This window comes from Rhinolophus sinicus, chromosome 5 (genome assembly GCF_057876585.1).
Source record: "Rhinolophus sinicus isolate RSI-liver-muscle chromosome 5, RSI-T2T, whole genome shotgun sequence".
Classification (NCBI taxonomy): Eukaryota; Metazoa; Chordata; class Mammalia; order Chiroptera; family Rhinolophidae; genus Rhinolophus; species Rhinolophus sinicus.
In genome coordinates, this window is record NC_142505.1 from 111,318,019 (window position 1) to 111,345,399 (window position 27,381).

A 27,381-nucleotide genomic window follows, 5' to 3' on the forward strand; every position below is an offset into this window, starting at 1 on the left:
TTTCCTCCTGCATAGAATAAGGATCAGAAACGCGGCCTACGGGTGAGGAACACTGTGGTCCCTGGGCAGAGAATCAGTGAGTTACTGCACACGCACTGCGGCCTCTTCCTTTCAAGTAGACTACGTGAGGTGTGCTAACTAAGGCTCCGAGTTCTGCCTCGCTTCCTCTGTGTTGTCACAAGCATCATCAAGATTAGTGTCACCTCTGGTAGGACAGGTGGCAATCTTGTGCCCCCAATGAACTCAGCACCATTTCTGTGGTGTTCTACCAGGAAAATGAACTGAGGTCTGGTCCTGAGGAAACATGGATGGACCCTGAGTCACCCTGTGTGCTATGTAGCCTTGAGTCCACTGTGACTCCTGGAGACCCTATGAATGAGTGACGTCCATGACGTCATGTCCTCAACAGCCCGCTCAGCTCCCCTAGACTTACCCAGCGGCTTCTTTCACCGAATCAATCCATCTCATATTTGGTCTTTCTCTTTCCCTACTGGTTTCTGTTTTTCCAAGCATTACTGTCTTTTCCAAACAGCCCTGCCGTCTTATATGTATGAAGTCTGTGATCTTTAATAAAAACTGAAAAACTGTCAGGGACAGGAAGACCGCGGATCTGTCTTGGCTTGGAGGAGACTGAACATGTGATGTGGATGGGACCCTGGAGTAGAAGGGAAAAAGAGACACTGTGGGCACATTGGCAAAACACAAAGGGGGCATGTGGACTGGGCCTTAATATTGCTTAGTGATTTCCTCATGGGTCTGCTGGGCAGTGGTTATATGGCAGTGTCTGCTTTGGGGAAATACACACAGGAGTATTGGGGTGCTGGGGCATCACATCATGTCTAGAGCATGCTCTCAGATGGTTCAGAAGACGACTAAGAAAAAAGGGCATATACATATATAGATACACACACAGTCGATGGTCACTGTTTTGGATTTCATCTTCGTGAATTTGCTTACTTGCTAAAATTTATTTGTAACTCCAAAATCAATACTTGTGGTGCTTTCGCAGTCTTTCAGACACGTGCTGACTGGTGAAACCCTCGCGTTGCCTGACAAACATTTCCAGCTGAGGTCCAACAAGATGACACCTGCCTTCTTGTTTCAGCTGATACTGTGAACAAGTGTCCTTTTCGCCACCTATTTAGTGTCATTTTCCTCATCTCTGTGCTTTTTGTTGGTGATTCAGCTGTTTAAAATGGCCCCAAGCTGGCGCTCAAGTGCTGTCCCATGTCCTAGGCCCAAGAAGGATGAGCTTTACATTATGGAGAAAACACTTGGGCAGATACACGGAGTTCAGGTGTGACAGCGCTGCCGGCCGTTGCAACGCTAACGAATCAACAACACGTGTTCAATAAAGTGTCCCTACACAGAAACGCGGGAACCAGGCTAAGGCTTGATCGCTGACGAAGACGCGCTGCAGCGGCTGCCGGAAGCTCACCCCGATTGCCCGGGGCTGATTGCCCGGGCTGCTCCCCCAGCGGAGCCCCGGTCGCGGGGACACAAGCTGCCCCAACGCAGAGACGCGACCCGGCGCAGCTGGTCCTCGCAGTGTCGTTTGGTGGGACGCGGACGCGACGCCCCAGGAACTGACCGCGTCTGCGCCGCCGGCCTGCGGCGAGCCCGGTTTCCTCGCTCGCTCTCGGGCTAGGAGTCCAGAACCTTCGACACCCTGGGCGAGGACTTACTCCCTGCGCGTGTATTACAGAGGGGGAGGGGAGGCGGGCAAATAAGGTGACCCGCTCACAACGGGGGAATCTGGGACGTGTGGACACCGACACTTTCCGTACTCTTCTTGCAATTTTTCTGTAAATTTGAAATGACACGTCGTTTGTAAACACAAGGCCTTCCTCTGACACGCTCCCCTCCGGTCGCGGTGGGGAGCCCCGCACGGTGGCCGTCCGCCTCGGGGCCGCCGGGCCCTCCACGTCGGCCAGGCGCTCTCTGCATCGCAAGGACGCCCACCGGACAGCTCCCGGGCCTCGCTCACCCTCCCAGGCGCGAACAGACCCGGGCCAGGCCCTGACAGCCCCGCACCCGGCGGCTGCCTCCCCACCGAGCCCGCCCGGCCGCCCGAAGCCCGCGGGCACCGTCCGACGCGGTCCATCCCCCGCGGCGGGGCTCCCGCGGGCCCCTGCACACCGCTGCCCTGCTCCGCGCGGCGGGCGGCTCCCAGCCTCTCCGCCGTGACTCAGCTTCCCCGCCTCGCGCTGGCCGAGTGCGCCTGCGCAGAGCCGCCTCACGGTGACTCGGCGGCTCCGAGAAGCTGCGCGACTGTTGGAGAAGGGAGGCGGAGGGGCGAGGAGTGGGCGGGCCTACGGGGCCCTGGCGAGGTGGGATTGGTCGGCTTGTCGATGACGTTTGGGGGCGCGCCAGGAACGCGAGGCGGCGGCCGGACGGGATTGGCCTGCCGGGCGGTGACGTCATGGGAGTGCAGGGAACGCCCAGGCAGCCGCGGCTCCGGACCGGGCCGGTGCGAATAAATGGCGGGGCGCTCGGAGCCGCGCGCTGCTGCGCTGTCCCGCGGGCTCGGGTCGGCATCGGCTGCTTCTCGGGTCCGGTTCTCCTCGTCCTTTCGGCTCTGTGCCCCGCGGTTGACCACGGAAAGGGAGAGCAGCTTCCGGTCTCCGCCGCCTTCCGCTCGCCCGCGCGGCTGCCCGGGCCTCCGACGGGAGCCAGGTGCGCGGCCGGGCGGGGAGCCTGCCCAGAGCGCAGGGTTGGGGCGGGCGGGGGTGCGCAGGGGCCGGCGCAGGCGTCTTGAGCGCGGTACCGGCGTCAGACCCGGGCGGGCCTGCGGGGACGAATGGCGCGTTAAGGCCTAGCACGGCGACCGCGGTCGGGGGCTGTCACAGCGCTGCTGTCACAGCGCTGCTGTGGCCTCGAGGACTGAGGTTGGATTCTGGCCAGTTCCTCAGCCAGAGGCTTCGGGACGCGCACTCGGTGCTGCGCGCCTGTGACACAGCGGTGGGCAAAGCCGCCGTGGCCCCTGCGCTGCGCGGACACCCTAGTGGAGGACGGATCTGCAGGGGAAGGCGACCGAGCGGGCGCCGGCGAGGAATGACGGGTCCTGGAAGAGGAGGGCTGCGTGGCCGGGGGGGGGCGCGCTGGGGGGGGGCGCTGAGCAAAGGCCCGTTTGAGGAAGTGACGCCAGACCGAGGCAGGAGACGAGTGCTTGGCTGGGTCCGAGTTCCGGGCTCAGGGGACAGCACAGGAGACGCCCGCAGGAGTGGACAGCCCACGGGAAGGGCCGGGAAGGCCCTGGGACCTGACTTCCCGGAGAGAAGAGAGTTTGAGAGGCTGGTGGGTACCAGGTCTTGGGGCGACCTTGGGCCTTGTGCTGTGTACCTCAGTTTTCCCTCAAGTGCAGCAGCTGCGTCAGTTGTTTACCTGCTTTCCACGGTGAGAGAGCAGCTTACCTTCTCCCTGATCAACTCCAGGTTGGTTGTCACTAAGGAATAAGTTGTGAGTAAAACAACACGTGAGGGAGTTAAAGGGAGCAGCGAGGGACGGGGTGAATCTCAGGGTAGTGCAGTCAACAGATGTGACAGCACCTGGTAACTGTGTTTAGGTCAACAAGTATGTTCAGGATGAAATTGTGATTTAAACTTCACAGAGGCTGCTACTTCCACAGGCAGCTGGGTTACTGACTGTAGGAAGCCTTTGTCAATATGGGTCAGTTTGGTTTCATGAAAACCTGGATTCGGGGTGAGCTTCATAAACTAGGAATTAAAAGCGTTGGAAGACAATCCCTCTCAGTGGGGCTGATTCTGAATGAGCTGGTACTTGTGTTAAAACTCCCGTTTTTCTCTTTGTGGAAAGACAAGAATTTGTGAAGCTTTGGTTCCCCCCCAGGGGCCTGGGGTGACCTGGGCACTGACACTCCCTACAGCGCATGTTTGTTTCCTTTCTTTAGCTGTAAGTTATAAATCCTGGTCTGAAATTAGAGCTGTCATTGCTTTCCTCCTAACTACTCTATTTCTTGTAGGTGCTTGCACTCTGCCGTCTGTGTTTGGGACACAGCCTCATAATGGAGTTCCCTGATTTGGGGAAACATTGTTCAGAAAAATCTTGCAAGCAGCTAGGTAAGCACTTTTAAGAGAATGCTAATAGAAAATGGGTCCTTTGTTGGCTCTTGTGGGGAAGAACTGGCCATTATGTTAGTTGCCAGGGCCAAGTGGATACAGTGTGCTGCTTCAGTACTTGTGACACCAATGAGATGGGATCTCTTTGAAAAGGTAGCTTTGCAGATTGTCCCATGGGGCTGACACTGAAATTCATGACTCCCAATGTGTTCCTCATCTGCGATGCCTCAGAGAGCTTAGCGTAGGTAAAGACCTACTCAATATGATCTATAATTCTTTTGTTCTTGTCTTTAAAACACTTTACTTTTTTTTTTTTTTAGATTTTCTTCCATTAAAATGTGATGTATGTAAACAAGATTTCTGTAAAGATCATTTTACCTATGCGGCACATAAATGTCCCTTTGCATTCAAGAAGGTAATTAATCATACTTTATTCAAAAGATTCTAATCTTCACTCTCTAGCTCTGCTGCCCAAAATATATACTAGCCACATGTAGCTAATAACTTAATTAAAATGGAATAAAATATCACAACAGTTTCTCAGTCACACTCGCCACACGTCAGGTGTCCAGTAACCGCTGTGCTGGGCAGTGCAGGTGTGGAGCTTGCAGCATCGCAGGAAATCCTGGACAGCACAGCTCTTCATACCGAAAACTGATTTTGTTTTCAGGGACTCTTGTACTCAAAGCTTCACAGCTTACTTTACATGTTAAAATACTTTTCCCTCTGATTCAAGGGAAAACATGGCTGTGTCTCCATGGGATGCAAGAAATAGTTTAATACCTGATGTCAAATCTAATCTGGAAGGTATTAAAATGGTTCCTCACCTTGGTCACTTTTCAGCCGTGATGTCATATTTCAGTGATTCAAGTCATTCATACGTGGTAGGAACCTGAAGGTGACTTTAAGAAGGCTGGCTTGCGGAAGTCCAAAGGTTTAAGCCTTTCATTGTGGACTTTGCAGATGGCTCCCCGCCTGTTTGCTTTGGTTCAGGGGGCTCCCAGGTGATTTTAGTGAACACTCTGAATCAGCACCCTGCTGCTTCATCATCATGGCAGTTAGAGATGTGAATGAATGACTTAGCATTTCAGACTTTGATCAGTGTTGTCCAGGGTCTGGCGTTTTCCAGGTCATGGGGGTGGGGGAGGGTGACTCACACACATTACTCATGTTTACCAGGCACTGTTGACTAGACCAAGCTATGCATTTATTTGTTGACTTGACCTCGGTAGGGAGAGTCTGCCTAACGGTCATTTAGTAGCACTTTATTTCTTAGTGTGACAGAGCTGCCACCTGCAGGAGCACTTCAGGGTGACTTTCCAGCACAGCCCCCAGACAGTAGGCTCCTGTGATTCTGTGCTTACCTGTCACCTGTCTGGATGTCAGTCGTCGCCTCCGTGTTCTTGCGGAGCTAAGTTCTGCAGCTCCTGCCCTAGCTCAGAGCTTGTCTTCACCGTGCTAGGTGTTCAGCCTCTGGATGCTCTGTCGTGCTGCCAGGGCCCCAGGCCTGGGTTTGGGTGACCATAATGTCCCTGAGCGCTCAGCCTGGCTGTGTGCCCCCTTGTCCGCTGATGAGTGAATCTGCTTGCGTGTGGAAGCCACAGAAGGACCAGAAAGGCTGTTTCCAATTGCAGGGAGCTGGAGGGCCTGTGGGTAGTGTTTTCTTCTGTTCTCTCCACTCTGGAGGTGTTTGGGCAGCTTCACCTCTCAACCTAGCTGGTCTCAGGCCCTCTGTCCTGAGACCATCGGATTTCACCAGCTTCCTTCTTTGGCTGCCTTTCACTGACTTAGGGTCATTTCTATAGGTGGTTAATAGTCCAGTATGTTTAAGTTCCACTAGATTCCACTGTAGGAAACTTTCTCCTCAAGTCCTAGGATGCCTTACTGTTAGTCCACGAAACTGACACGGCCTTCTCCCGAGTGGTCAGGTATCAGTGTTTGTACTCTGTCTGCTTTTAAATGTGCTATACATTGTAACTTTTTCTTTTGTGACTTTTGATGCTCTAACTCTGCAATATCATCTTGTATTCATTGTTTTTAGGATGTTCAGGTCCCAGTATGCCCACTTTGTAACAAGCCAGTCCCAGTAAAAAAGGGGGAGATACCAGATGTTGTGGTAGGTGAGCATATGGATAGAGATTGTAAATATCGTCCTGAGAAGAAAGAAAAGGTAAGGCCAAATTCTGTGTACCTCTGAATGCTGGTTTTCCTGTAGTGGGGAAAGGGTCAGTTATCTAATCAGTGCTAATAATTTGTGTACAAAATAAAGCTCTAATGATACTCATTACATTAGCGTTTTCCCATGTTGAGAATGGCATTGGTTTTTACGGTTTTATAAACATATTTTGTAAATAGTTGAGTCACATGAGGATTTGCTTTCTTTACAGGAATTTCACATTTTTCCTCCCAAGCTGGAGAGTTTATGTGGCTTTCTAGAATCATTCTGTTAAGGCACACTCTTTTCCTAAGCACCTCCTAGGGAAATGTAAAAGGATAGGAAACTCGAACATTCAGTGTTCTTGTTCTGTAGCGTTAGTATTTTTACCAAAGTTCTACATCTGTGCCTTTGGAATACAGCCTGTGAGGGAAAACCACAGGCGCCTGTTCCCCGCAGAGCTGCTTTCACTCTCAGCCAGTGTGGTTTGTGTGGGGTGCCTGCTTCTTCTCCAAGTGCGAGTGTTGTAGTGCCAGTTTGTCTTGCTGTCCCTCTCCTTTGGGCGTTACCTATATACCAGCGTGAGCTGAGCATTGCTTTCCTGTCCCCATTCTGACACTCTCACATTCTCTTCCCATCCCCCACCCTCCCAGCAGATGTGGAGTGTGCTTTTGGGGGGGTGTTCCAGGCCTGTCACCTTGAGGATGCCGCTGAGAGGCTTCCTTTCTGTTTCTCTCCATGGATCCCCGCTCCCTGCGCCTTCCTTACAGTGGATCCCTGGTTTCCTGTGTCCTTTGTTTTCTTTCTTGGTCTACTCTCTTGTCTTGGTGGAGGCATAGCCTCCACTTTCTTCCCCAGAGGGAGAATGGAAGATGAATTGCCAAGTATCTCCAGGGCCTTTGTTCTCTGCTTCTGCCGGATGGGCTGCCTGGGAGAGTGTCCTTGCTCTGAATTCTTCCTTCCAGTCTCTGCAGGGACTGGTTCGTTTTCTTGCTTTTGCTGCTGTTTCAGAGAATTCCCCAGCCATTCTGCTGGTCCTTGGTGGGACCACTTTTCCTCCTGGCAGCTTTGAGGGTCTTCTCTTTGCCCCAGAGGTTGGAAGCTTCACGTGGAGCGTTCCTGGTGTAGGTCCATGTCGTCTGTCATGCTGGGCATGCAGTGGACCCTTCCAAGCTGGAAACGCCAGTGCTTCCTCCACCTGGAACGTCATCTTGGATTCTCCGATTTCTCTCGACACCTCTTACTACGGAGCTGGACCTCTGCACAGGCCTCCTCTGTTTCCTCTTAAGTTTTCTTTTCCCTGTGTAATCTCTGTCCAGGTTGTTTGTCCTGTGGCACAATAAAGGTCCCCCTCGCCTGCCTGGGCACAGTGTGGACTCTGGCCTTTGCTGTGGGTCACCTGCCCTGGCCACTTCCTCAGGAAACCCTGGAGGTCTGTGTCACCCACTGGGTCTTTCTTTTGGGCTAATCAGATTCCCCAGAGAAGGCGTTCTGTTCCCTGCCTGGGGAGTGCACTCTGGCTTCCAGAATGCTGGGAGCCAAGCGGAGAAAGCCGTCAGATGTCCACGTGGAATGTGAATTCCTTACTGCCCATCGACTCACCCTCCCCTCTTTCTCGTGGTCCCCTGCCCGCTGCCACTTCCCCAGGTCAGCAGCCTCTCTGAGCCTCTGCAGAGCACAAGTCTCCTGCTGGCGCTGGTAATGACTGCGGGTCACAGCCATTGCTCCAGTTGTGGTCCCACATACCCGAAGCTTCTAGTACGGCCAGTTTCTGAGCTTCTGGGGTTTTGTTTCACCGGGAGCGTCTTCTCTTGATCTTCGCTATCGGCTTACGTCTGGCTTGCTCAGACCTGCCACGTCTGTGACTACTCGTCCATGTGCTTTTCCCCCAAATATAAAACATGTTTTCTTTTTACTCTTTGCCCCTGGGGGTTTATCCCTTTCCAGAAAAATCTCTTTTCTGTCATTTTCATTATTCAGGAGCTAGATATCCGCCCTAAACCAGAGGTCCAAGGAGACTCAAGTTGAACCGTTTGTTCTCTCCCCTTGAACTGCAGATTCCCAGCCTGTGGGGCCGTCCCCAGGGCCCCCTCCCAGGTCTGGTCTGCACCAGCTCTGCAGCTTGCCCTCCCCGAGGGCCCTGCTGGTTTGTTCAGGTTGTTTTTCTACAGCTGGCTGCTTTTTAGATGCATTGCTCCCATTTTCCTGCCCTATTGCTCTCCAGAATGGGAACGTGGCTTTGGAAGGTCTTGTCTTCAGGAAGCTGGCGTTTGTCAAGCTTGAATCTCAGTTTCTAATCATGGATCTTTGTTGGATAGTCATCAAGTACCGTGTTTCCCCGAAAATAAGACCTAGTCGGACAATCAGCTCTGATGTGTCTTTTGGAGCAAAAATTAACATAAGACCCGGTCTTATTTTACTATAATATGAGACCCGGTCTTCGATAATGTAAGACCAGGTTTTATGTTAATTTTTGCTTCAAAAGACGCATCAGAGCTGATTAAGTCTTATTTTTGGGGAAACACAGTATCTTACTACGTGATATTACATACATAGCAATGATAATACGTAACGGGAAAGTCCGTTAACTTTGCTTTCTGTGGTCCACCTCAGTCATGAGGGTAATCTACGCCTTACCGACCCGCCAACACAGATCCCTCTGTGCGTTGCTGACTCCATCCCCTTCCCAGCCCTGGTTCTCCCACCCTGCCATTGGCGTCCACATGTGCTTTGCCCTCCAAGCCCTCTGGCAATTCTTTTCAAACCTCCCTGCCTGTTACAGGGTCACAGCTCCACCTGGTGTGTCTTTCTCCCAGACTGACTCAGTCCTCCTATTGTTGGCTCAACCCAGCCTTCCCCCTAAGTCCTCGTCACCCAGCGCGTGGGTGTGCCTCCTTTGTGCTCCTGGAGCCCTTCGCTCCTGCTGCCTGCAGCAGATGCCCAGGGCTCAGCTGGCTGGCACCCTGTGTTCCTTTGCTCTCTGCGCAGGCTCAGGTCCCTCGAGGCAGCTCACAGCTCCTGTCCCCAGCCTGCGGGGCCCCTGCCTCTCCACTGACATTCCTAGTGCACAAACCCAGAAGTGCTGGGGAATTTATACCACCCCCCAAAAAAGAACCTGATAACTAACAGGTGTAGGGGCCCCAGATGGATGCTCCAGCCCCCTCGTCCCTGTCCCCAAAGCCCCTGGAGCCAGCTTCCTCTGTGGCACTGCATGATGCCACATGCTGGCCCTCCTTCCCACCCATGTCCCCAGCCCCACTCCCCTGGGTTTTGGTTTTTTCCTGAGAACACTCCAAGTTAATGTGCTGCTTTTTTATTTGTCCCTTGTTAAAACTTTCCTGTGTCCTTAATTAGTATTCATTGCCTTACGTGACGTAAGGTATTTGAATGAAAACTTGACCGCTTCATTCCGTGTCGCCAAGGACTGTTTCTAGTTTAAATGTCAGTGGTCTTATTGGGGGACTTGTTAAGTAATTGCTTATTGAAGCAGTTGAAATATTGAAGTAACTTCTGTTTTCTCAGATTTTTATGTACCGGTGCTCAAAGGAGGGTTGTAAGAAGAGAGAGATGCTGCAGGTGACTTGTGACCAGTGTCGTGGCAATTTCTGTATTCAGCATAGACACCCCCTGGACCACAGCTGCAAACACGGGAGCCGCCCCATCAGCGTCGCCGGGTGAGAAGAGATTCAGCCAGACGTGTCAGCTTAACATTTTCGCTGCGACGTTGGCCTATAGTCAAATGATATTTCCATGCCACTGACTGCAGCGTTTGACTTTACCCCACAAGCTCGGTGTTCCAGAAAGGAAATTTAGGAAAGCAGATATACATTTTCTATATTTTTGTGTTTTTCAAGAATGAATAACAGTAGAAAACTTTTATACTTTAATCATCTATTTTAATAAAATGTAGCACCTTAACTGTGTTTACTTAAAAAAATGAATACTGTAATTATTTTCTGGGGATTTTTGACACATTTTGGAGAACAAACTTGAAATCATTAATGCAGTGAAAAGGTTAACACATCCAGTAACGTGAGTAGAACCAGCTCCCAGCCCACGCTGGGGCAGAACAGCTCTGAGCATTGTTCTGTTAAGTTGCTGATGTTAAATGTTTGCTGTAGGAGTTTGGATGAATAGAATCTAAATTAAAGCTGGATTCTAGTTGTATTGGTGCCAGTGACTGCCATGACCAAGTACTGCCGACAGCGCGGCTTGGGCAGCAGGACTTCATCGTCTCAGGTCTGGAGGCTGACGTCCTAGATCACGGTGTCGCAGGGCTGGCTCCTCCTGGGGGCTCAGACGGAGGGTCTGCCCCAGGCGAGCGGCTCCCCTCGCTGCTGGTGGGTGCCGGCAATCCTGGGCGTTCCTGGGCTTTTGGATGCATCACCCATCTCTGCTTTCATCACACGGCCTTCTCCCTGTGCCTATCTGTCCAATGTCCCCTTTTTATAAGGACCCAGTCAACTGAATTAGGGCCCCGCCCTATCCCACTGTGAGTTTGTCTTAGCTAATCACATCTGCAGCGATCCTGCTTCCAAACAAGGTCACACTCTCAGGTTCTGGGGTGAGGCCTTGAGCCTATTGTTCTGTGGGGACACTGTTCAATCCATTCGCTGGCCTTGTTAACCAGATGTACCTTCCTGGAGTCAGTGGAAACATCTGCCTAAGCTTGCTGTGGAATCAGCAGCAAACATGCGTTACTTTTTAGTTACATTTGTTTCTGTTTTCTGTGCCCCTAACTGGGCTGAGGATTAACTGCGGCCCTAACCCGGGGCCCTAACTGCCTGTGGCTTTCTTGGTAAACTCTGAAGGCATTGGCTGAATATTGACCCAACCTTTCTGCATAGGTGTTCGGCCAGGAGAGCCTCTGAATCCAAGCTGTCGGGGGCTTTCAACACCCTATCTTCCAGTTGGTTGGCTCAGCGATTCAGGTATTACGCAGTTGCTTTCGTGTGGGGGTGGCAGTCGTTTGTCCCAGTGACGTGGAAAGGCCATCATGGTGCAGTTACAGCTGACCATGGAAATCACAGCTCAGTCATAGGAACACTCAGGACTTTTAAACTTTAGCTTTCCAATGACAAATGCAGTTCATTCCAGCGCAGGCGGAATCCAGCAGTGACATTTTGTGGCTGGTTCTGAATGAAGTACTTGCTGTATTTGGGGTCTCTTCTGTGACCAACCACTTCTGGTTAATCATGGCAAATCGACAAAATAAGGTATTCTTTTCTCTTTCAGGTCGAAAGTAAAGAGATGACGTGACTCCATTCAAGCTGGCACATCAGCTTATTTTTGTACATTGTATTGACTTTGTGGGTGACTTTTGTGCTCTAGTACTTTCATAAATCTCATGGGAAAGGTCTGAAACATTTTAAAACCTTCCCAATAAAATGTGTAAATTCTTTTGGCAAAATAATCAGAAGGGTATTAATAGTGTAAGGTGGGTTAAGCTGCTATACTATCCTCCCTTCCCCACCCCAAACAAAGTGGCTTGGTGAGCAAAGGGTCTGAGTGTGCTGCATCCGAGGGTGGCTTTGCCCTGGGCTCAGTCGGTCCAGGACCCAGGCTTCCAGAAGCTTCACCATTTAAACAACAGACACCCGCTCGCACTGTCTTCAAATGTGGCTTCTGTGGCGATGTGGCCATCAGAGCTCAGGAAGTGGGTGGGACTGGTGCCCCCCTTGTTAAGGGTCCTGCCCACCGCCCCCACTCCCCTGCGAGGACAGTCCTATGGCTGGACTGACTCCAAGCGTTAGACTTACACTGGCGGCCTCCATATGTGGTGAGAGAGCTCTCATTTCCTGGCGTCTTGGGGGAAAGAAAACGCCATCCAAGGTGGGTCCTGACCTTAACCTACTGGCCACCCAGCTGTACATTCCAGACATCCCACTGAGCCTGGATTAACAAAGACCCAAGCAGTTACTCTCTTCTGGTTTCATAGCCTCCAAATAAATGGGGGAGGGGCTTGTAGTCAGGGTCCATTCTACATAATATGTGGTCAAAACTGTTTCTACGTTGTCTTTATTTATGGGATTTGTTCTTGACCCGTGGTTCTCGAGCTTTCACATGCGTCAGGATTGCCTGGAGGTCCTGTTAGAACAGTGCGGGGCCCACCCCAGACTTCTGATTCCGTGGGTCTGGGGTGGGCCTGAAAGTCTGCAATTGCAACACGCTCCCAGGTGAGCTGGGGCCAGGGGACCACACGTGGACACGCCACTTTCCTGATCTGTGCTGTCCACTGTGGCCGTCATTGGCCACGTGTGTAGGGAGCATGTGGGTGCAGCCAGTGCGACGGCAGGACTGAACTTCCAGTTCCGTTTCATTTATTGACGTTTAAAACTTGATCCAGGTATTAGGAAACTTTTAAGTGTGTTAGGAACTTGGCTATGTGAATGTGTTTTTCGGACTGTAAATTTTATGAAATCTACATACAGATCAGGTCTTCCTCAAGAAAATTAATGTCCAAATTGAAAAATATGCAAGTTCAGAATCTAAAACACTGGGCTTTGAAGACATACCGATAATTTGGAAAGTAAAATATCTCTTTGTTAAAAATATCATTTACATATCGATAATATTTTGGATATGATTGATTAAATAAAACAAAGTTAATTTTACCAGTTTTCATTTTGTTTTTAACTAGCCACTAGAAATTTTAAAAATAGGTAGGTGACTGCATTGTGTAATTAGACAGCACTGTTCTTGATCAGCAAAAGTGAAGGACAGTAAACACCCACATTTCATCGGGAAGCACTGTCAGGCCTGCGCCCTGTCTTCACTGGGGCTGGGAGTTAAAGTGTTGTGTGAGAGCTTCTGGGAGGCTCCACGCTCCGAGTGCTTCTGTGTGCACTGTGCTCAGAGGCGTCCAAATAGCTCAAACGGAGGTGAAGGTTAGGAAAGCACAAGTCCCTTGCTCCTTGTCACTCTGCACAGGACTAAGTCACCACTCAGTGTAGATTGCATCCCGAAGCTTCTGTCATTTGTGGATGTCAAGGCCCAGGTCTGCCTGTCTCCCACCCCAGCTTAGTAGCTCTCTTCTTAAACAGCTGTGCTTCCACAGGGTGCTGCATGTGTCCTTGTTTTCCTGCCACCTGCTGGGATGTCCTTAGTGGTTTCCCACTATTAGGATTGCTGTGCTGAAGGGGATATGTGTTTGAAATTTGAATAGAAGGTGCCAAATTGCCATCCAAGAAGTCAAACCAACTTCCTCTCCATCTATTTCCCTACACCCTCGACTGCATTTCATTGGTTTAATTTTTTTCCCTAATCCGGTGAAAACACGGTGACACCTTACTTTGAATTGGGACATCTTTGGAAAGGAAGTTGACCAACCATCTTTTCCTGAGAACTGCCCATTCAAGAATTTCAGCTAAGGGATCCAGCTGGCGTAGGTGCCCACTGGGGGCTCACCAGGAAGCACAAGTTGGTATGTGGCATGTGCCAAGGGACGGGGAAGCCACAAGTGCACTGTACATTTTCATAGAAAGTGCCAATATTAATATTAGTAGGAAGTTTGGAGAATTCTTTCTAGTGTCAAAAGTTTACGTGCAGTTTAGAGAGAAGACTTAGCCGTTAAGTCTTGTGCTTTGTCTTCATGTGTGCAGGGTAGGAAGGGGTTCACTTTGCTTAGCTGTTGGGATGCTTCGGTGGAATGTTCAAGAAGCACTGGGTGGTACAAGGAGCTCTGGAGTTGCAAAATTTGGGGATAAGTCACGTCTCGGCCATTTGATGAGTGAACTTGAGCAGACAGTATGACCTTTTGGCTGTAGTGTTTTTCTGTACAAGTAGCAGCCACGGGGATGTCTGGGCATGAATGGTGATGTACTTGACAGATGCCAGAGGAGGTACTCTGTCATTTGCTGTGGCCCTGGCTGTCGAACATCTCCAGGAAGCAGAGGGTGAAAGTCTCGGACTGAATCCCCAAGCTTCACTGAGGGAACGGGCACTCGGTACACACTCAGGGTCACTGCCCAGCCTGTGAAGCACCTCTCCCTGGACGGGCAACTGTGCAGTCAGCCCCTGCAGGAGTCCCTTGACTTTTGGGAGGGAATTCTGGCTCCATGGTTAATGGAGGATGGGGAGTGAGAGCCCATGTATGCGCTGAACGTTTTCCCTCGCTGGCTGGGAAGACTCGGCAATCAGGAGCCTGAAGTCCTCAGTCTTCCCCCGGAGCACAGCGAGCAGGTGACACGCGCCACATGAGGCAGCACCTCTCCATGCCGAGGCTGCTTGTCTGCTTTTTCTGAGCTGGGCCTGGGGGTCGTTCCCGGTGTCCAGTGTCTGGTCTACAGCCCAGAGGGCTGTGCTGGTGTGCAGCCTGCAGTATCAGATGTGTTCACAAGATGTCACCAAAAGGCCTTCCTGTGAACCAGGAAGGGTGAGAGAATGTTCCTTCCTGGGGAGAACCAGGTACAGAGCGGATGCAGCCAGCCCATCAATGCTAAGGGGACTGGGGATTTTAATGTTCTAAATGAGAGTCTGAACTGAATCACCTAACCCTACATTACCAGAGCTAAAAATAAAAGCAAAAGTAAACAATATATTAAAAATATACTTATGCATTCTTATTTTATATATTATTTAAGCTTATGTATGGATGAAAAGGTATTCCCCCTGTGGAGTCATGAGCCAGTAGGAGCAGTTTGAATCGTTTTTCCTGGTCACTATTACAGTTAGTAGCAGTCACTAAAGGTGGACATGCGTATACGTGGCCCAGAAATCCTGAGTGTGCCTTGCAGAGACTCGTGTATGTTCACAGGAGACAGGCAGGATGCTATTGCAAGCTGTGAGGAACGGCACAGGGACAGTTAGTTATCCAGAGGGGCACTAGGCAGGACGGGCGTGCCGTGCCGGCTCCCGCGTGACCATCAGCCCCCCCCCGCCCCCCCCCCCCGCCCCCGGCCGGCACATTTCCGCCCCGCTGCCGCCCCGCCCCACTGCTCCCACCTGAGAGGTGAGCCACGCAGGCTGCCTTCCCTCCCTCCCGTTCTCTGTGTCTAGACAATTAAACATTTCTAAGGACGGACGAGGATGTAACGCATGTTTCTACCCCCCAGACGGTAATTTCACCGGTTTTGCTCAGACACACGGGGTAGGGCCCACCTCCACCCTTCACCTCCAACCTGAGGTGACCACAAATCTGAATTTGCAACTTTCTTGTAGGTAACGGTTCTGCCTCTGAAAACCGTCGCACACGTGTAATGTTGGTGACATTAAAACATCATAGTTTAAGTTACAGCATTTGTAATTTATATAAATTTACGTTTGGGCCGATCCCCGGAGCCACCAACAGGCGTCCTCCACTCGTTTAAGCCCAAGGTACCCGCACCCGGGGTCTCCCAGACCCCAAACCGCCGAAACTGGGGTGGGGTGCGGGAACGTGACCAGCCGCACGTGGGCGGGGTTGCCTGGCAACCGGCGGCTCGCAGGGACTAGCGGCGCCCAGAGATGACGCCACCGGCTCGCGCCCGTGCCTGGCCCCGCCCCCCGCGACCGCCGCTTGCCATTGGGCGACGGGGAGACCGAGGCGGGCCTCGGGCGATGGGCGGTGCCCCCGGAGGGTGGGATCCCAGTCCCTGGGCGGCGTGCTTGCCGGAAGCCGGCATCCGCGGCCACGCGCGGGTAGGTGCGGGCGGCGGAGTCTCGGTGTTGCGGGGTGGTCCCCGTGCTGGGGCGCGGGCCTGGCGGGAGGCCTCGGGCGGGCGGCCCTGCGGCGGCGGCGGCGGCGGGAGATACACACGAGGGCCTCGCGTCCTTCCCTCGGGGCGGCCTGCGGGTCGCCGGGACTGGGCTGCCGGCCGCCTCGGGCTTTCTGTCACCGCGCTTCGTGCGGCTCCCACCGCCCTTCCCGCAACGGCGTCCAGGGGGTTCCTCCTGCGCGTCCGCACGCCCAGGCCCCGGGCGGCAGTTGCGGGCAGAGCTGGTGAACGCGCGTTCCGAGGGGGATTGAATGAATCAGAGATGGGTGCGCACCGGCGACAAAGTCACCCAGGACGGGACCTGGAGAGCGACCGCGCCGGCAGCTGGCAGAGCCCCCGGGGGAGGCAGCGCGGGGCGGGGGCAGCCGGGGGCGCATGTGGCCGGAGCGGGGAGCCCCGGGGAGGCGCGGCAGAGCGACGGGTGGCAGGCCGCGCCGAGGCCTGCGGGCTTCGTCCAGGTCAGGGGGCCTTGGGCAGCTCTCCAGCAGCTGGGACCGCATCCCGCGGAGGCGTTTCGGGTCAGTCGGGACGCGCGGGGTGAGCGGGCTGCAGGGCAGCGCGAGGCTAGCGAGGGAGCTGGCGCACGGGGCCTGTCTTTAGGTGTGGGCTGGGCTCTTCCGGCAGCGTGGAGCTCGCTCTGCAGGCACTTTCCAGGGGGATTGGGTCCTCATCAAGACGCGGCCTTGCGCTGTTAGAAACTCCGTGAGTGTGTTGTTCACGCCTTCACAGGCCGAGGCTCAGGCCTAGTGGGGAGGGGGCTCGGAGGAGCCTGGCTGGAGTTTGGTCAGGAGGTGATCTTTGTCGTTCGCCCCTGGGGTCTTTGTGGTCCTGATAAGAGTGCTTCTTGGCCATTTGTGTATCTTCTTTGGAGAAATGTCTATTCAAAGCCCATTGCCCATGTTTAAATGGGGTTATTGGTCTTGTTGCATTGCAGGTGTTCTTCATACATTCTACATTCTGGATACAAGTCTCTTGTCAGCTGTAAACTTGCAGATATTTTCTCCAACTCTGTAGGTTGTCTTTTTACTTTCTTGTTGACAGCATTTGCAGCACAAACATTTAAAATCCACCCCCCCCTTTCTTCCGCCTCCCCCTGCCCCCGACTCTGGTTCAAGCCGTTGTGTCTCAGTCTAGTTGTAGGACACAGCTCCCTGGCCCAGGCTGGTCTTATGAGCCTTGCCCCCCCCCCCCCCCAGCTGAGGCAGTTGGTCGCCGGTTGCCAGTCGGCTGCTCACAGCAGCTCTCGTTGGCTGCCGGCCTGAGCCGCCGGCCACTCACGCTGGCTGCCGGCCACCCATGGCGACACACGGTAGCCCATGGCAGCACACAGCAGCTGGCTGTCGGCCACTCATGCTGGCCACCGGCCACTCATGGCGACACACGGTAGCCCACAGCAGCCCGCTGGCAGCACACACCAACCTCTGGCTGCTGGTGGCAGCCCAGCTCCAGGGAGAGCTGTTGTTCACAATCTTAGCTGTAGAGGGCGCAGCTCACTGGGCCATGAGGGGATTGAACCGGCGACCTTGGCATTAGGAGCGTGGCATTCCAACCGCCTGAGCCACTGGGCTGGCACCAACATTGTTCATTTTGACGAGTCAGATTTACCTGTTTTTTTTCTTTTGCTACTTATGTTTTGGGTGTCGTATCTAAGACACGGTTGCCTAACACACAAGGTCATGAAGACTTACTCCTGTTTTCTTCTAAGACTTTCATAGTTTAGCTCTTAAACTTAGGTTTTCTATTCTTTTGAGTTAATTTTTTGTACATGATGTGAGGTGGGCTCCAACTTACTTCTTTTGCATGTGGACGCCCAGGTGTCCCGGCACAATTGGTTGAAAAGACTATTGTTTCCCATGGAATGGTCTTGGCTCCCTTGTCAATAATCAATTGACCACACACGTGAGGAAATGTCGTTCTTTACACAGACGTCATCTCAGCTGTGAGTCGCGGTCCCTTGGAACTGCTATTAAAAGAAACCTTTTTGTTCCATGGAAAAGTCTCCCCCACCCGTTTTTTAGCAAATAGACTTTGTAATACTCACTTGCAGAATGAATATAAATTTAACTTTTATGGTAACTGGTATGTAAATATGTGCTAAACTTTTCTTATTTCTCCCACAAGATAATTGGCTGGCAGAGCCCTTTGTCTTCTCGAAGCCCCTGTACCAACAGCCTCTCATTCTTCAAGATTTCTTAGTACGCTGCTCATTGAAATTTGTAGCCTCTGGCTTTGGGTGCCTTTTTAGATAAGGCTTAATTAAAAGGTGTGGAGCTGGGAATTTTCTGACTCCACTATAGTGATGTTCTTTCAATGTGCTGTAATCAGTCCCAGTCCCAAGTGGGACAGAGGGAGCCCTTCGTGCTGGCTCTGTGTCCTTTTGGAAGTGGCCCCACGATTGACTGCTTCCTTGGTTGTCGGAGTAGCTTGTTATCCCAGGTTCACCTTACGCTTTCCTGGCTCCAGACCCGGAATCTTCAGGAGCTCTGGCTCTTTTTTTTTTCAAATAGAGACTGGTATTTAGAACCATAGTCTCTAGGTGTTAGGGCTTCTAGATGCTTTTCACTGTGACCACCCTTTTTAAAGTCACCATTTTCCATAATCCTTTCCTTTCGTGCATAGCAGTTATCATCTCCTGACTTACTATATATTCCCCCCTAAGAATGGGAGGTATCCTCGACTGCCTGGTCCAGCTTAGAGCAGCTCCTGACACATGGTCAGCACTCTGCAGGTGGTGACAGAGGGACCAACAAGTGATGACATCCACGGAAGTGTATCTGTCGTGGGACTGCCGGGTGATAGGTGTATGCATGCTTAATTCCACCGTCTGATATCGTGATGCAGTTTTCTCCTTTGTCCCTGGGAGGGGGTGGTGGTTCAGTCTTGGGGAGTCTGTTCACAGTGAGAAGGACGCCTGGGTAAGAGAAAGTGCTCCGGACGCCCTGGCCTTCACGCACCTTCAGTGGGCCTTCCTCCTTCACCGGCCGCCCTTGCCCCTCGGGACACTCCGTGGCCCAGGCCCTCGGCACCTGCTGCCCCTTCTGCGCTGCGGCACGCCCCCAGCTCTTCACATGCTGGTCCCTCTGTCCTTCGCTGGCCTTTCAGCGAGGCCTCCTGGCACTGTCCGCATGCGCCCAGCCTCTGCAGTCACCCTCCTCACTTTATTCTTTATTTTCTTAGTAGCATGTATCTCTGTGTAAAAGTATTTACTTAAATAGGTCTGTCTTTCCCTCTAGCAGGGGCTCCCCTCGAGACCAGTTCGCTTTGTGTTCAGCACCCCTGTGGGGCTGGTGCAGGGCTGGCTCAGTCAGCATTTGATGACTGAAGGACTTGTATTTCTGAGCATCTGTTAGGAGAGTCCAAAATGAGTTCTGGTGTCAAGGGACGAGGGTACTGGGTTTGTGTCTGCATTCCCATGTACCCAGCCGTGAGCAGCATGTCTGAAAGTGAATAAATATATGCGCATATACTGTATAGCTCTAAGTTCCTGTGATTCATTCATTCACACATATAGACATGAATATACGAGTGTGTGTGTGTACAAAATCTGTGATGTGGAGGGTGAAGCCACTGCAGTGAGCTTAGGGTAAATAAAAGGAAATACATTTTTGTAATGTGTCAGAATAAAAGCTGATATTAGTAGGCCTTATAAATAGAGTTTACAAGGACTGGTATTAAAAAATAACCTTTTTTCTTTCAAGTGTAAAACCTTGAAGAAAAAAAGTAAAACAGCTGTAAAAGAAACAGTGTCTTGCAATCCCACCTCCTAGGTAAAGTTTTCTTTATATCCTGCAGAAATTTTCATACATATGTGAATATATATACATATATAGCTTTCTCTATTGTTATTTTCAGTATTACTTTCTTGAAAACCAAACTGGATAATAGTATTCTGTGTTTTTCATCCTATATCTTTAACATGATCTCGTTTATTATAATTATTGAATGGGATCCCATTTTATTGGTGTATCCTATTTATTTATTTAATCCTTTATTGATGTACGTGTATGATGGGCTTGTTTCTACTAAAAACAATGTATCGTGAAAAGCGGTCTGTCCCTGTTTGCACGTGCTGGTTATTAAACTGTCTCAGCTCCGAAGGCCCCTTTTACACTCAGCATCATGATGCTCCTCTGATAGCTTCTGGGCCTGCACAGGATGCTTTCTGTTTTCAGTGCCTTTATAGGCTCCACCCAGAGGGGCTGGAAGCAGGTGGGATGGGAGTGGGTCGGGCTTCTTCCAGCAACCCTCACTGCAGCAGCTGGAGTTGGTTCAGTTCCTGCTGCTCCCTCCAGGAATCAGCCTGGTCCCCCTCAGAGGTCCTCCCTCAGAGGCCCCCACTCATAATTCCCCCTCAGAGGTCCCCCCTCAAATGTTCCCCATCAGACATCCTTCTTCAGACGTCCCCCCTCAGACATTCTCCCTGAGGTTACCACTCAGCTGTCCACCCTCACAGTCCCCCCTCAGAGATCCCAGCCACCGCCAGTGTCCCCTCAGAGGAGGAGGGCTCTCCACCCCAACTCTTCTGACATGCTCTCAGGTTCTGGACCTCAACCATTTCTCTTGGTCCTTCCATCACGTAGTCCCACAGAGGAAATTGGTATTAGAATTCATGGGCTTTTTCTGTTCTTATACATGGAGTTCTAGATACTACTGTGCTTGAGAAAGTAGACCTAACCAGTTCATGTCTAGCTTCTGGCATCGCGTGTCAGCCCTTTTATGTGGCCCCCGTCAGGGCTTCTTCCACAGTCAAGGAGGCCATGCCAGACTCCATGGGCCCTTCCACCCGTGGCCGACCAAATGCCCTCATGATGTGGTACATGACGGTCACTCACAGCCTCCCACAGTGATGGGGAAGTGTGAGTTAGTCCATAATAATAGAAAAAAAAATAACCCGAAATAGTCAATAATTGGGGAGTAGACCAGTTTTCACTTTTGGAAAATTTTGATAACTGTCATTAAAAAAGATATTTCTCTGAATCTTAAAAGGCTTTGTGTTCATGTTTAGTTAGAAATACAGAATATATATGTGAAAACACTCAGGAATGAGAAATTTACCAAAAGATTAAATTGGTTATCTATAGGTTATGAAACTAGGGGATTTGACTTCCTTTTAACTTTTATATATTTTCCATATTTTCTGAAATACCTATGTATTTCCTTTATAATGAGAGAATATAAAAATATTCTATGGCCTGAGACCTTTTATTTACTGTGTATTTAGCAATTTATTTTCTCTGTTGCAGGATGGCAAAACAGAAGAGAAAAGTTACCGATGTGACAGGGGTAAAGAACAAAAAATTGAAGAAGGCATCGGCAGAAAAGATACTGCGGGCACCTGAAGCCACACAGGGCACCCAGGCAGCGCACCCCAAGGTAGGTGCATGCGGACACGTGGGCCTCACCTCGTCTCCTCACCTGGAGGGAGACTTACGGGGTTGTATTGCTGGCATTGGCCGAGGTGACACAGAGGATGGAACAAGTTACACGTGGATATGCTCAGTGCCTTCTGAAAGCAATTCCAGGGCAAGCAGGAATTGCAGTAAATTTTAGGTTGGGACTCCATGACTGTCTTCAGCCACCAAATCTACAGGCTGCTGTTTTGGGCATCTACCATGTTTTAAAGGGGGTTTTGATGGCTCGGTGGAGGCCCAGGATGGCGAGGCCTGGAGATGGGCCTTTGAGCTGTTCTCTGAGGGACGGGGGTGGCATAGCGCGCCCAAGGGAGGGGGCCTTCACATAGTGATACATGGGGCATGGCCTGGGAATCTGCATTTAAGAATCCACATCTAAAAACGTTCATCTCTAGCGTGACATAAATCCGCCACAAAATTATGATACACATTTAACTGTTTTATGTAACTACTGACTTCTGAGTGTTAAAATTTTTCTCTCTATTGAGCTGTTTTTGTAATTCCTAGTATGCAGTTGATCAAAGCAGCATAAGATAGTACATTTTGACAAGTTATTCAACAAGAAGTCAAGTTTATTGGGCACACGTCACGTAATTCTCTGGCTGGTGGAGGAGTGTTAGCCACTGGTTGATTGACGCGGGGTTTGGTGTTGTTTTGTTCCTGTTTCTTGACTCAGGCTGTGAATGCTGAATGGTCTTAGTCACATAAACAGGTGAACGAGAATGGAAGTCCTCTTGTAGCAATGTTGCTTAATCCCTTCAACTCTGAGACCGTTATGTGATTGTGGGCATGTTACCAACATTTGTTTTGAGAGTGCTACCATTAAATACCAGCTTGCTCGGGTCCTTCAGTTCTTTTCAGAAGGAAGAATTGGAAGCCAGCCAACTTGGCCAAGGTGCGTGGCTAACCGTCACATTCGCTCGCTTTTACATCAGTGTTTCAACCTGTGCCTTTGTTTAGTGCCCCGGGCAGTGTACCCTAAAAAGTCAGGTGCAAGGTGACATGTAACCTTCCCTCAGAGAATACGGAAGGGCCGTTGTGCCGAGGGAGGGAGGCGAGGCGAGCAGGCCCGTCCTGAGCCATTTCTCAGGACAGTTTTCTGCACACGTGTGCGTGGCATCCGGGCCCTGGGAGTGGGCTCCCTGGGACCCCCGTGCGAGCACCTTGGGAGTCTTGCCGTCCCTCAGGGTAGGTGAACACGCCGGGACTCCATCCAGGTCGGCAGCTCTGCTGTGCGAGCTGGTGTGGACTAACCCGTCCATCTGGCCCCGGCAGGGCAGGGGCTCAGCTGTGCCTGGGGCCATCGCTCAGCTGCCACCACCAGGGTGTGGGGCAGCCAGTGGGCACCCAGGATCCTGACTTGCTGCAGGTACCCCTTTCCCTGCGTTCTCTTTGGCCAAGAACTCACAAGGTCTGGGGCCTCATTAGAGCACAGGCACCTTTGCTCCTGGTTTCCCCGGCCTCCACATCAGGAAGCCTGGCTGCTTTTAGCAGCCTCCCGAGTCTTGTGAATGCAGGCTGTCAGCAAACCCGCTTCCCCAGGCCGACTCCTGTTCTTCTCCCATTCTCACCACCTGAGCCCCAGTTGTGGCTGTTCTTTTGGTTTCCAGATCCCAGATGGAGACCAGTTTCTTAGAGTTAATTGAGCTCCCGTTCAGTGGCCCAGCCCACCCCCATTCGTGCAGAACCTCAATTACACATGATTTTCTTGGGCCATTTCTGTTGACGTTTCCTGCTTGCTAGATTCCAGTTTCTTTGAAATGAACTTCATGTGATCACCGTGGTGGTTTGTATTTTGTCGTACAACTCCCAGCTTCCTTTTTTCAGTGAGCTCTGCTGGCTGACCACTGGCACGACCCACCACACAGTGTGGGTTTATGGTGATTATAGCACAAGTTAAAATTTCTGCCCAAGATTGGTAGTGATGTTTTTTATTTAAAGTGTGTCATTGTTTTCGTTATTGACACACGTTGATAAAAAGAAAGTTGGAAAACAAAAGAGAAAAGAAGCAAGCATTTTGGTATGTTTCTCTCCAGCGTCTTTTGATGCCTGCGTGTTTGTTTGGTTTCTAACTTGGGGATCCTGGTGGCATCAAGTGCACTTGTGTTTCGCTTCCCCGCCACAGGGTTGTTGAGGGTGAGAGGAGCAGGAGGGGCATTGAAGGGGCCCGCAGCCCAGGGCCCCGTGTGGGAGCCCCGACCGGCCAGCAGGGGGCGCAGCCCCGCCGCACAGAGCGTACCGGCAAGTCGGGGCTCCCAGGCATTTGGAGGATTTCCAGCTGTTGTCGCAGAGTTGGGGTCCGGGCTTGGGGGCTTGTGTCCCGAAGACCCCTGGTGGTCTTGCTGGGGGGCTGGTCTCTCAAGGCATGGAGACGACTCTTCCTGGAGAACATCCTGGTCTCTGCTAAGAAAAATATTTCTTCACTCCCTCTGGTTCTCACGGGAAATTATGGAGAAGAGGTGCCAGGCATTTTTGAAAGGACAGAATGTTGACCGCTGCACCTAAGTTTAAGCAGGGTGGGCCGACGAGGCCCGGGGAGCACATTCCTGTCACCGGGAGCGTGTGGAAAAGTACTGTGCTGTCTCGCCCACGACCCCCCTCCCCGTCCTGGAGAGACCTCTGGAATCCAGTGCGGAATGAAGACGCCTCTGTCCCCATTTGGGCCACTGTGTTGTCCTCCGGAAATGTCCGTCTGGGGAGGCCTGTGGGTCACTTCCCACAGCACAGGCGCCCTGAGCCTGTGCCAGGATGGCTGAAGTATCCACAAGTGATGACACTGCATGGCCCCCGGGGGCCATGTTAGAGTCCTGCCCCACACTCAGCGGGCAGGCCTGTCTGCTCACCTCTGTCCCAGCTCCCACCGTGCGCGGTTCTGGGGCCTTCGTCTGGAATGGCTGCAGCCATCTGAGCTGCGCCGCTCACTGTCACTGCCCAGCGCCCAGTACGCTGGCCATGAACCTGAGCTGAAGGAGCAGAGGGTGGTCAGTTTGTCCCGGGACAGCAGGAGCCCTGGTGACTTCCTCAGCGTCGTGGTCACCGCGTCTTAGGACCCTGCCCGTCCTGCAGGGAGGCCATTCACGGGGGGTGGGGGGAGGGTCCTGCTCTTCCCTCTAATGAGGGCGATGCCCTCACCTGTGCCTCCCCTTGTCACAGCTTCTTGAAACCTCCCGTGATCCTGCACTTGGGAGCTGGACAGAGCCGGCCTGGCTGTGTCTCCGGGCTCCTACCAGGATGAGCCTCCGCTTTGACGGGCATGCAAGGGTGACATTTGGGGTGACACGAGCCCAGAGGGGCTGCTCGCTCACGTGTGCATGGATGTTGGGGGCGGGAAGGGGTGTGTCTGCAGGTCTGTCTTTCCCCTCCCTCTGCTGTCACTGAGGGCATACTTGGAATTTCTGTGCTGTCCTAGACCCCGAGCCACATGAGGGGAGACAGTGTCAACACAGCTGTCACCCCAGAGCCAGTCAGTGTCCTCCTGCTGTGGAGGGCACCTAGGCTGAGCCCGCCTCTGCGGTTGTAAATGCCACCTCGCTGCCTGGAGGCGGGACGTGGGGGCCCGGGAGGGAGGGGGCTCGTTTGGCCGTGGGATCAGCAGAACTGTCTCGGCATAAGAATCCCTTATATTTCCACTGCACGTTGCTGTGCACGGCCTCCTGAGACGCCAATGGGCCTAGGTGTGGGCACTGAGCTTCACAGAGGAGTCCTCCACCTGCAGTCACCTGAGACTGGCACTTGGGTGTCCTGTCTCTGGTTACCTTTCCGAGCGAGGGACCTGAAATGTCACCTGCCCAAGTCCCCTCTTGGAACTGGGCTGGCTCAGCCGGTGCTCGTCAACATTGCCAGCCCCATGTAAGGAATATAGCGTCTCCTTTTTGGCACCTGCTCACACACTGTGCACGCCGACGATGATGGGAGAAAGACCTCAGACGTGTTGACCAGACAGTCCTACATTAGGAAGGACAGTCTGGAGTGCACAGTGACAAGTGCTTTTGGAAGGAGGGTAACCCTGTTTTTCTCTTGGAATACAGTGTGCTCTCGTAGCCGGTTGGGTGCCAAGTTCCCGCTGTAGTCTGAAGCGTCCCGAGTGTTTTCATGGGCTTTGCTGAACCGTGACCCGTGGGACAGCTGGGCTGAAGGAGGCCAGCGTTTTGCACCAGCATCCTCGGGGGCACGGAGGTTGTTTATGTGGAGAGGAAGCAAAGCTACTCCGTATGGACCATCTTTTCTCTTTCCTGTGTAACCTTGAAGATCCAGTAGGAATTACATGGGCATGAAGCCTGCAGCCCTTCATAAAACCATCCAGTGAGGCTGTGACCTTGGCGGCCTTGAGAATTTGCTCATGGCCAGAATACTTCCTACCAGTGGTATTTTGCCTCAAGAAATATTACTGGTCTGGCAGTGGATTTTTTGTCCTTAACCTAGTCGGGGTGGGGTTGCTAATCCCCAAACAGCTCCCTGGGAGGTGAAATGTTTTTCTTAGCAGAATTTCCCCTCTCCTATTGTTTTCGTTTTCTGCTCTGACTGCTGAGTGCTAGGTTGCCAATCCTTGAGATTATAAATTGATAGACTGTAGGGACTCACAGACTGAGTACATTGTACATATGAGAAATGGGAGGCCAGAGACCAGTGATTCCCCTTAGGTTCCAGCATTTACCCCTGGAAACAGTATCAGGTGTCTTTGCATCATGTGTCCCTGTTTCTCTTGGTGCACACCCAGAAAGGGAATGGCACTGGGAGGGTCTGCACGGGAGAGTCTGACACAGAATAACGGGCCCCAGTTGACTTCCCCCGTGTTCACTTCCTCACTTTACACCCAGCGGGGCTGCCGTCTTCTAGTTCTGCTAATCTGATGAGTGAAGAGCAGAATTTGTTTTAATTTATAATTTCCAGTTCACTAGTGAAACTGAGACCCTTTTCAATTATTTATTGTCATTTGTCTTTCACCCATGAGTTTCCTCATTAGATCTTTTGCTTATTTTCCTGTTGAATTGATTGCCTTTTTTTAAACAAAGATTTTTTTGGGTATATATTACACTTACACATACTTTTAATTTGTTATCTTTCGAAGTTACTATTTTTCATAGGAGCTTTTTTTTATAGGTGAGTTTTAAAATTCAGTTTAGGTTTTTTAAAATTGAGGTATAATTGACATAAAGCATTCGTTTCAGGTGTAGCGCAGCGTGATGATGCGATACTGATGTTACACGACGCTTTCCTTGTGTGTGGGGGGGGCTGGTTTTTCCTTAAGAAGCCCTTCCCTCTTCCACAATTAATTATAAACCTGTTTTCATGTCTATTTTCTCTAAATTTTGTAGTTTTGATTTTTATATTTTGTTTTTTAACCTAATTGAAATTTACAGTTGTGTTTTCTGTGACATAGGAATCTGACTTTATTTTATTTTCTAAGAGAAAGCTACAGTTGTCTCATATCATTTAGTGAATATTCTACCCTTTTAAAAAATTTTTAATCTTTCTCTAAATTTTCTTGGGTTTGCATTCTATTCTACTAATTGATTTATTCTTCTATCTTTTTGTCCAGTGCTTGAGAATTATACTTTGGTGAGGTAATATAGCCCATGATGCAGAATTCAGAGGAACCAAAGGACACCCGTGAGCTGGCAGGTGCCGCAGCCCCCGCTCACACTTCCCGGTGTCAAATTGCCTCAGGACAGGATGGCCCCACAGCCTTCCATTTATGTGGGCTCCAGCTTCTGTGTACCCCTCACTTTGGGTCTGGAGATTCCTTACTCTTTTGTCAGCTCTGTGAGGCTTTATGGAAATTGTTGTTCTTTATGTTTTGGCCAGTCGTGTTTTTGGTCACCATCCCTCTCTGCCCTCATCAGAGTGTTGGCCTAAATCAAATCAGGGGCTGGTAAATTACCTCTGTCAGGGGCCAGCTAGGAAACACCTCAGGCTCCGTGGGCCACATGGTCACCTTCACACTGCCCAGTGCTGGTGGGAGCGGCCACATATGAGGTGGGCTCAGAGCGTTTCAGTATACTGTCACCATGTCTCAGCGTTCGCGTGGAGGGCCTGGTCAG

At 51.5% G+C, this 27,381-nt stretch overlaps 2 protein-coding genes across 8 annotated transcripts in view; both read left to right on the forward strand.

Moving 5' to 3' along the window:
- Nucleotides 1-2,427: 2,427 nt before the first annotated feature.
- Nucleotides 2,428-12,848, forward strand: ZFAND2A (zinc finger AN1-type containing 2A). Of its 4 annotated transcripts, XM_074314031.2 has the most exons (7): nt 3,114-3,297; nt 3,983-4,079; nt 4,400-4,494; nt 6,121-6,249; nt 9,757-9,908; nt 11,082-11,165; nt 11,470-12,848. In XM_074314031.2, exons 2-7 carry the CDS (start codon nt 4,025-4,027, stop codon nt 11,486-11,488), a joined length of 534 nt encoding a protein of 177 aa, XP_074170132.1. In that variant the 5' UTR covers nt 3,114-3,297; nt 3,983-4,024; the 3' UTR covers nt 11,489-12,848. The 4 variants fall into 4 exon arrangements, with proteins under 4 accessions (XP_019603039.2, XP_074170131.1, XP_074170132.1 ...); XM_019747480.3 differs by lacking the exon at nt 3,114-3,297 and adding an exon at nt 2,428-2,676 and having other exon boundaries at nt 11,082-12,848; XM_074314030.2 differs by having other exon boundaries at nt 3,111-3,297; nt 11,082-12,848.
- A 2,874-nt stretch (nt 12,849-15,722) lies between these two features.
- The window catches only part of CHLSN (cholesin), a 92,068-nt gene continuing 80,409 nt past the window's right edge, over nt 15,723-27,381 (forward strand). For 2 of the 4 annotated variants that reach the window (XM_088798823.1, XM_088798826.1), the window contains exon 1: nt 21,169-21,302. Coding sequence is in view for 2 of the 4 variants with exons in the window: in XM_088798819.1 (XP_088654945.1) it covers nt 21,174-21,302 (129 nt within the window). In the remaining 2 variants the exon portion in view is untranslated. Of the gene's footprint in view, nt 15,853-19,677; nt 19,697-21,168; nt 21,303-27,381 lie in introns of those variants that run through there. The other 2 variants (XM_088798819.1, XM_088798820.1) reach the window with 2 other exon arrangements.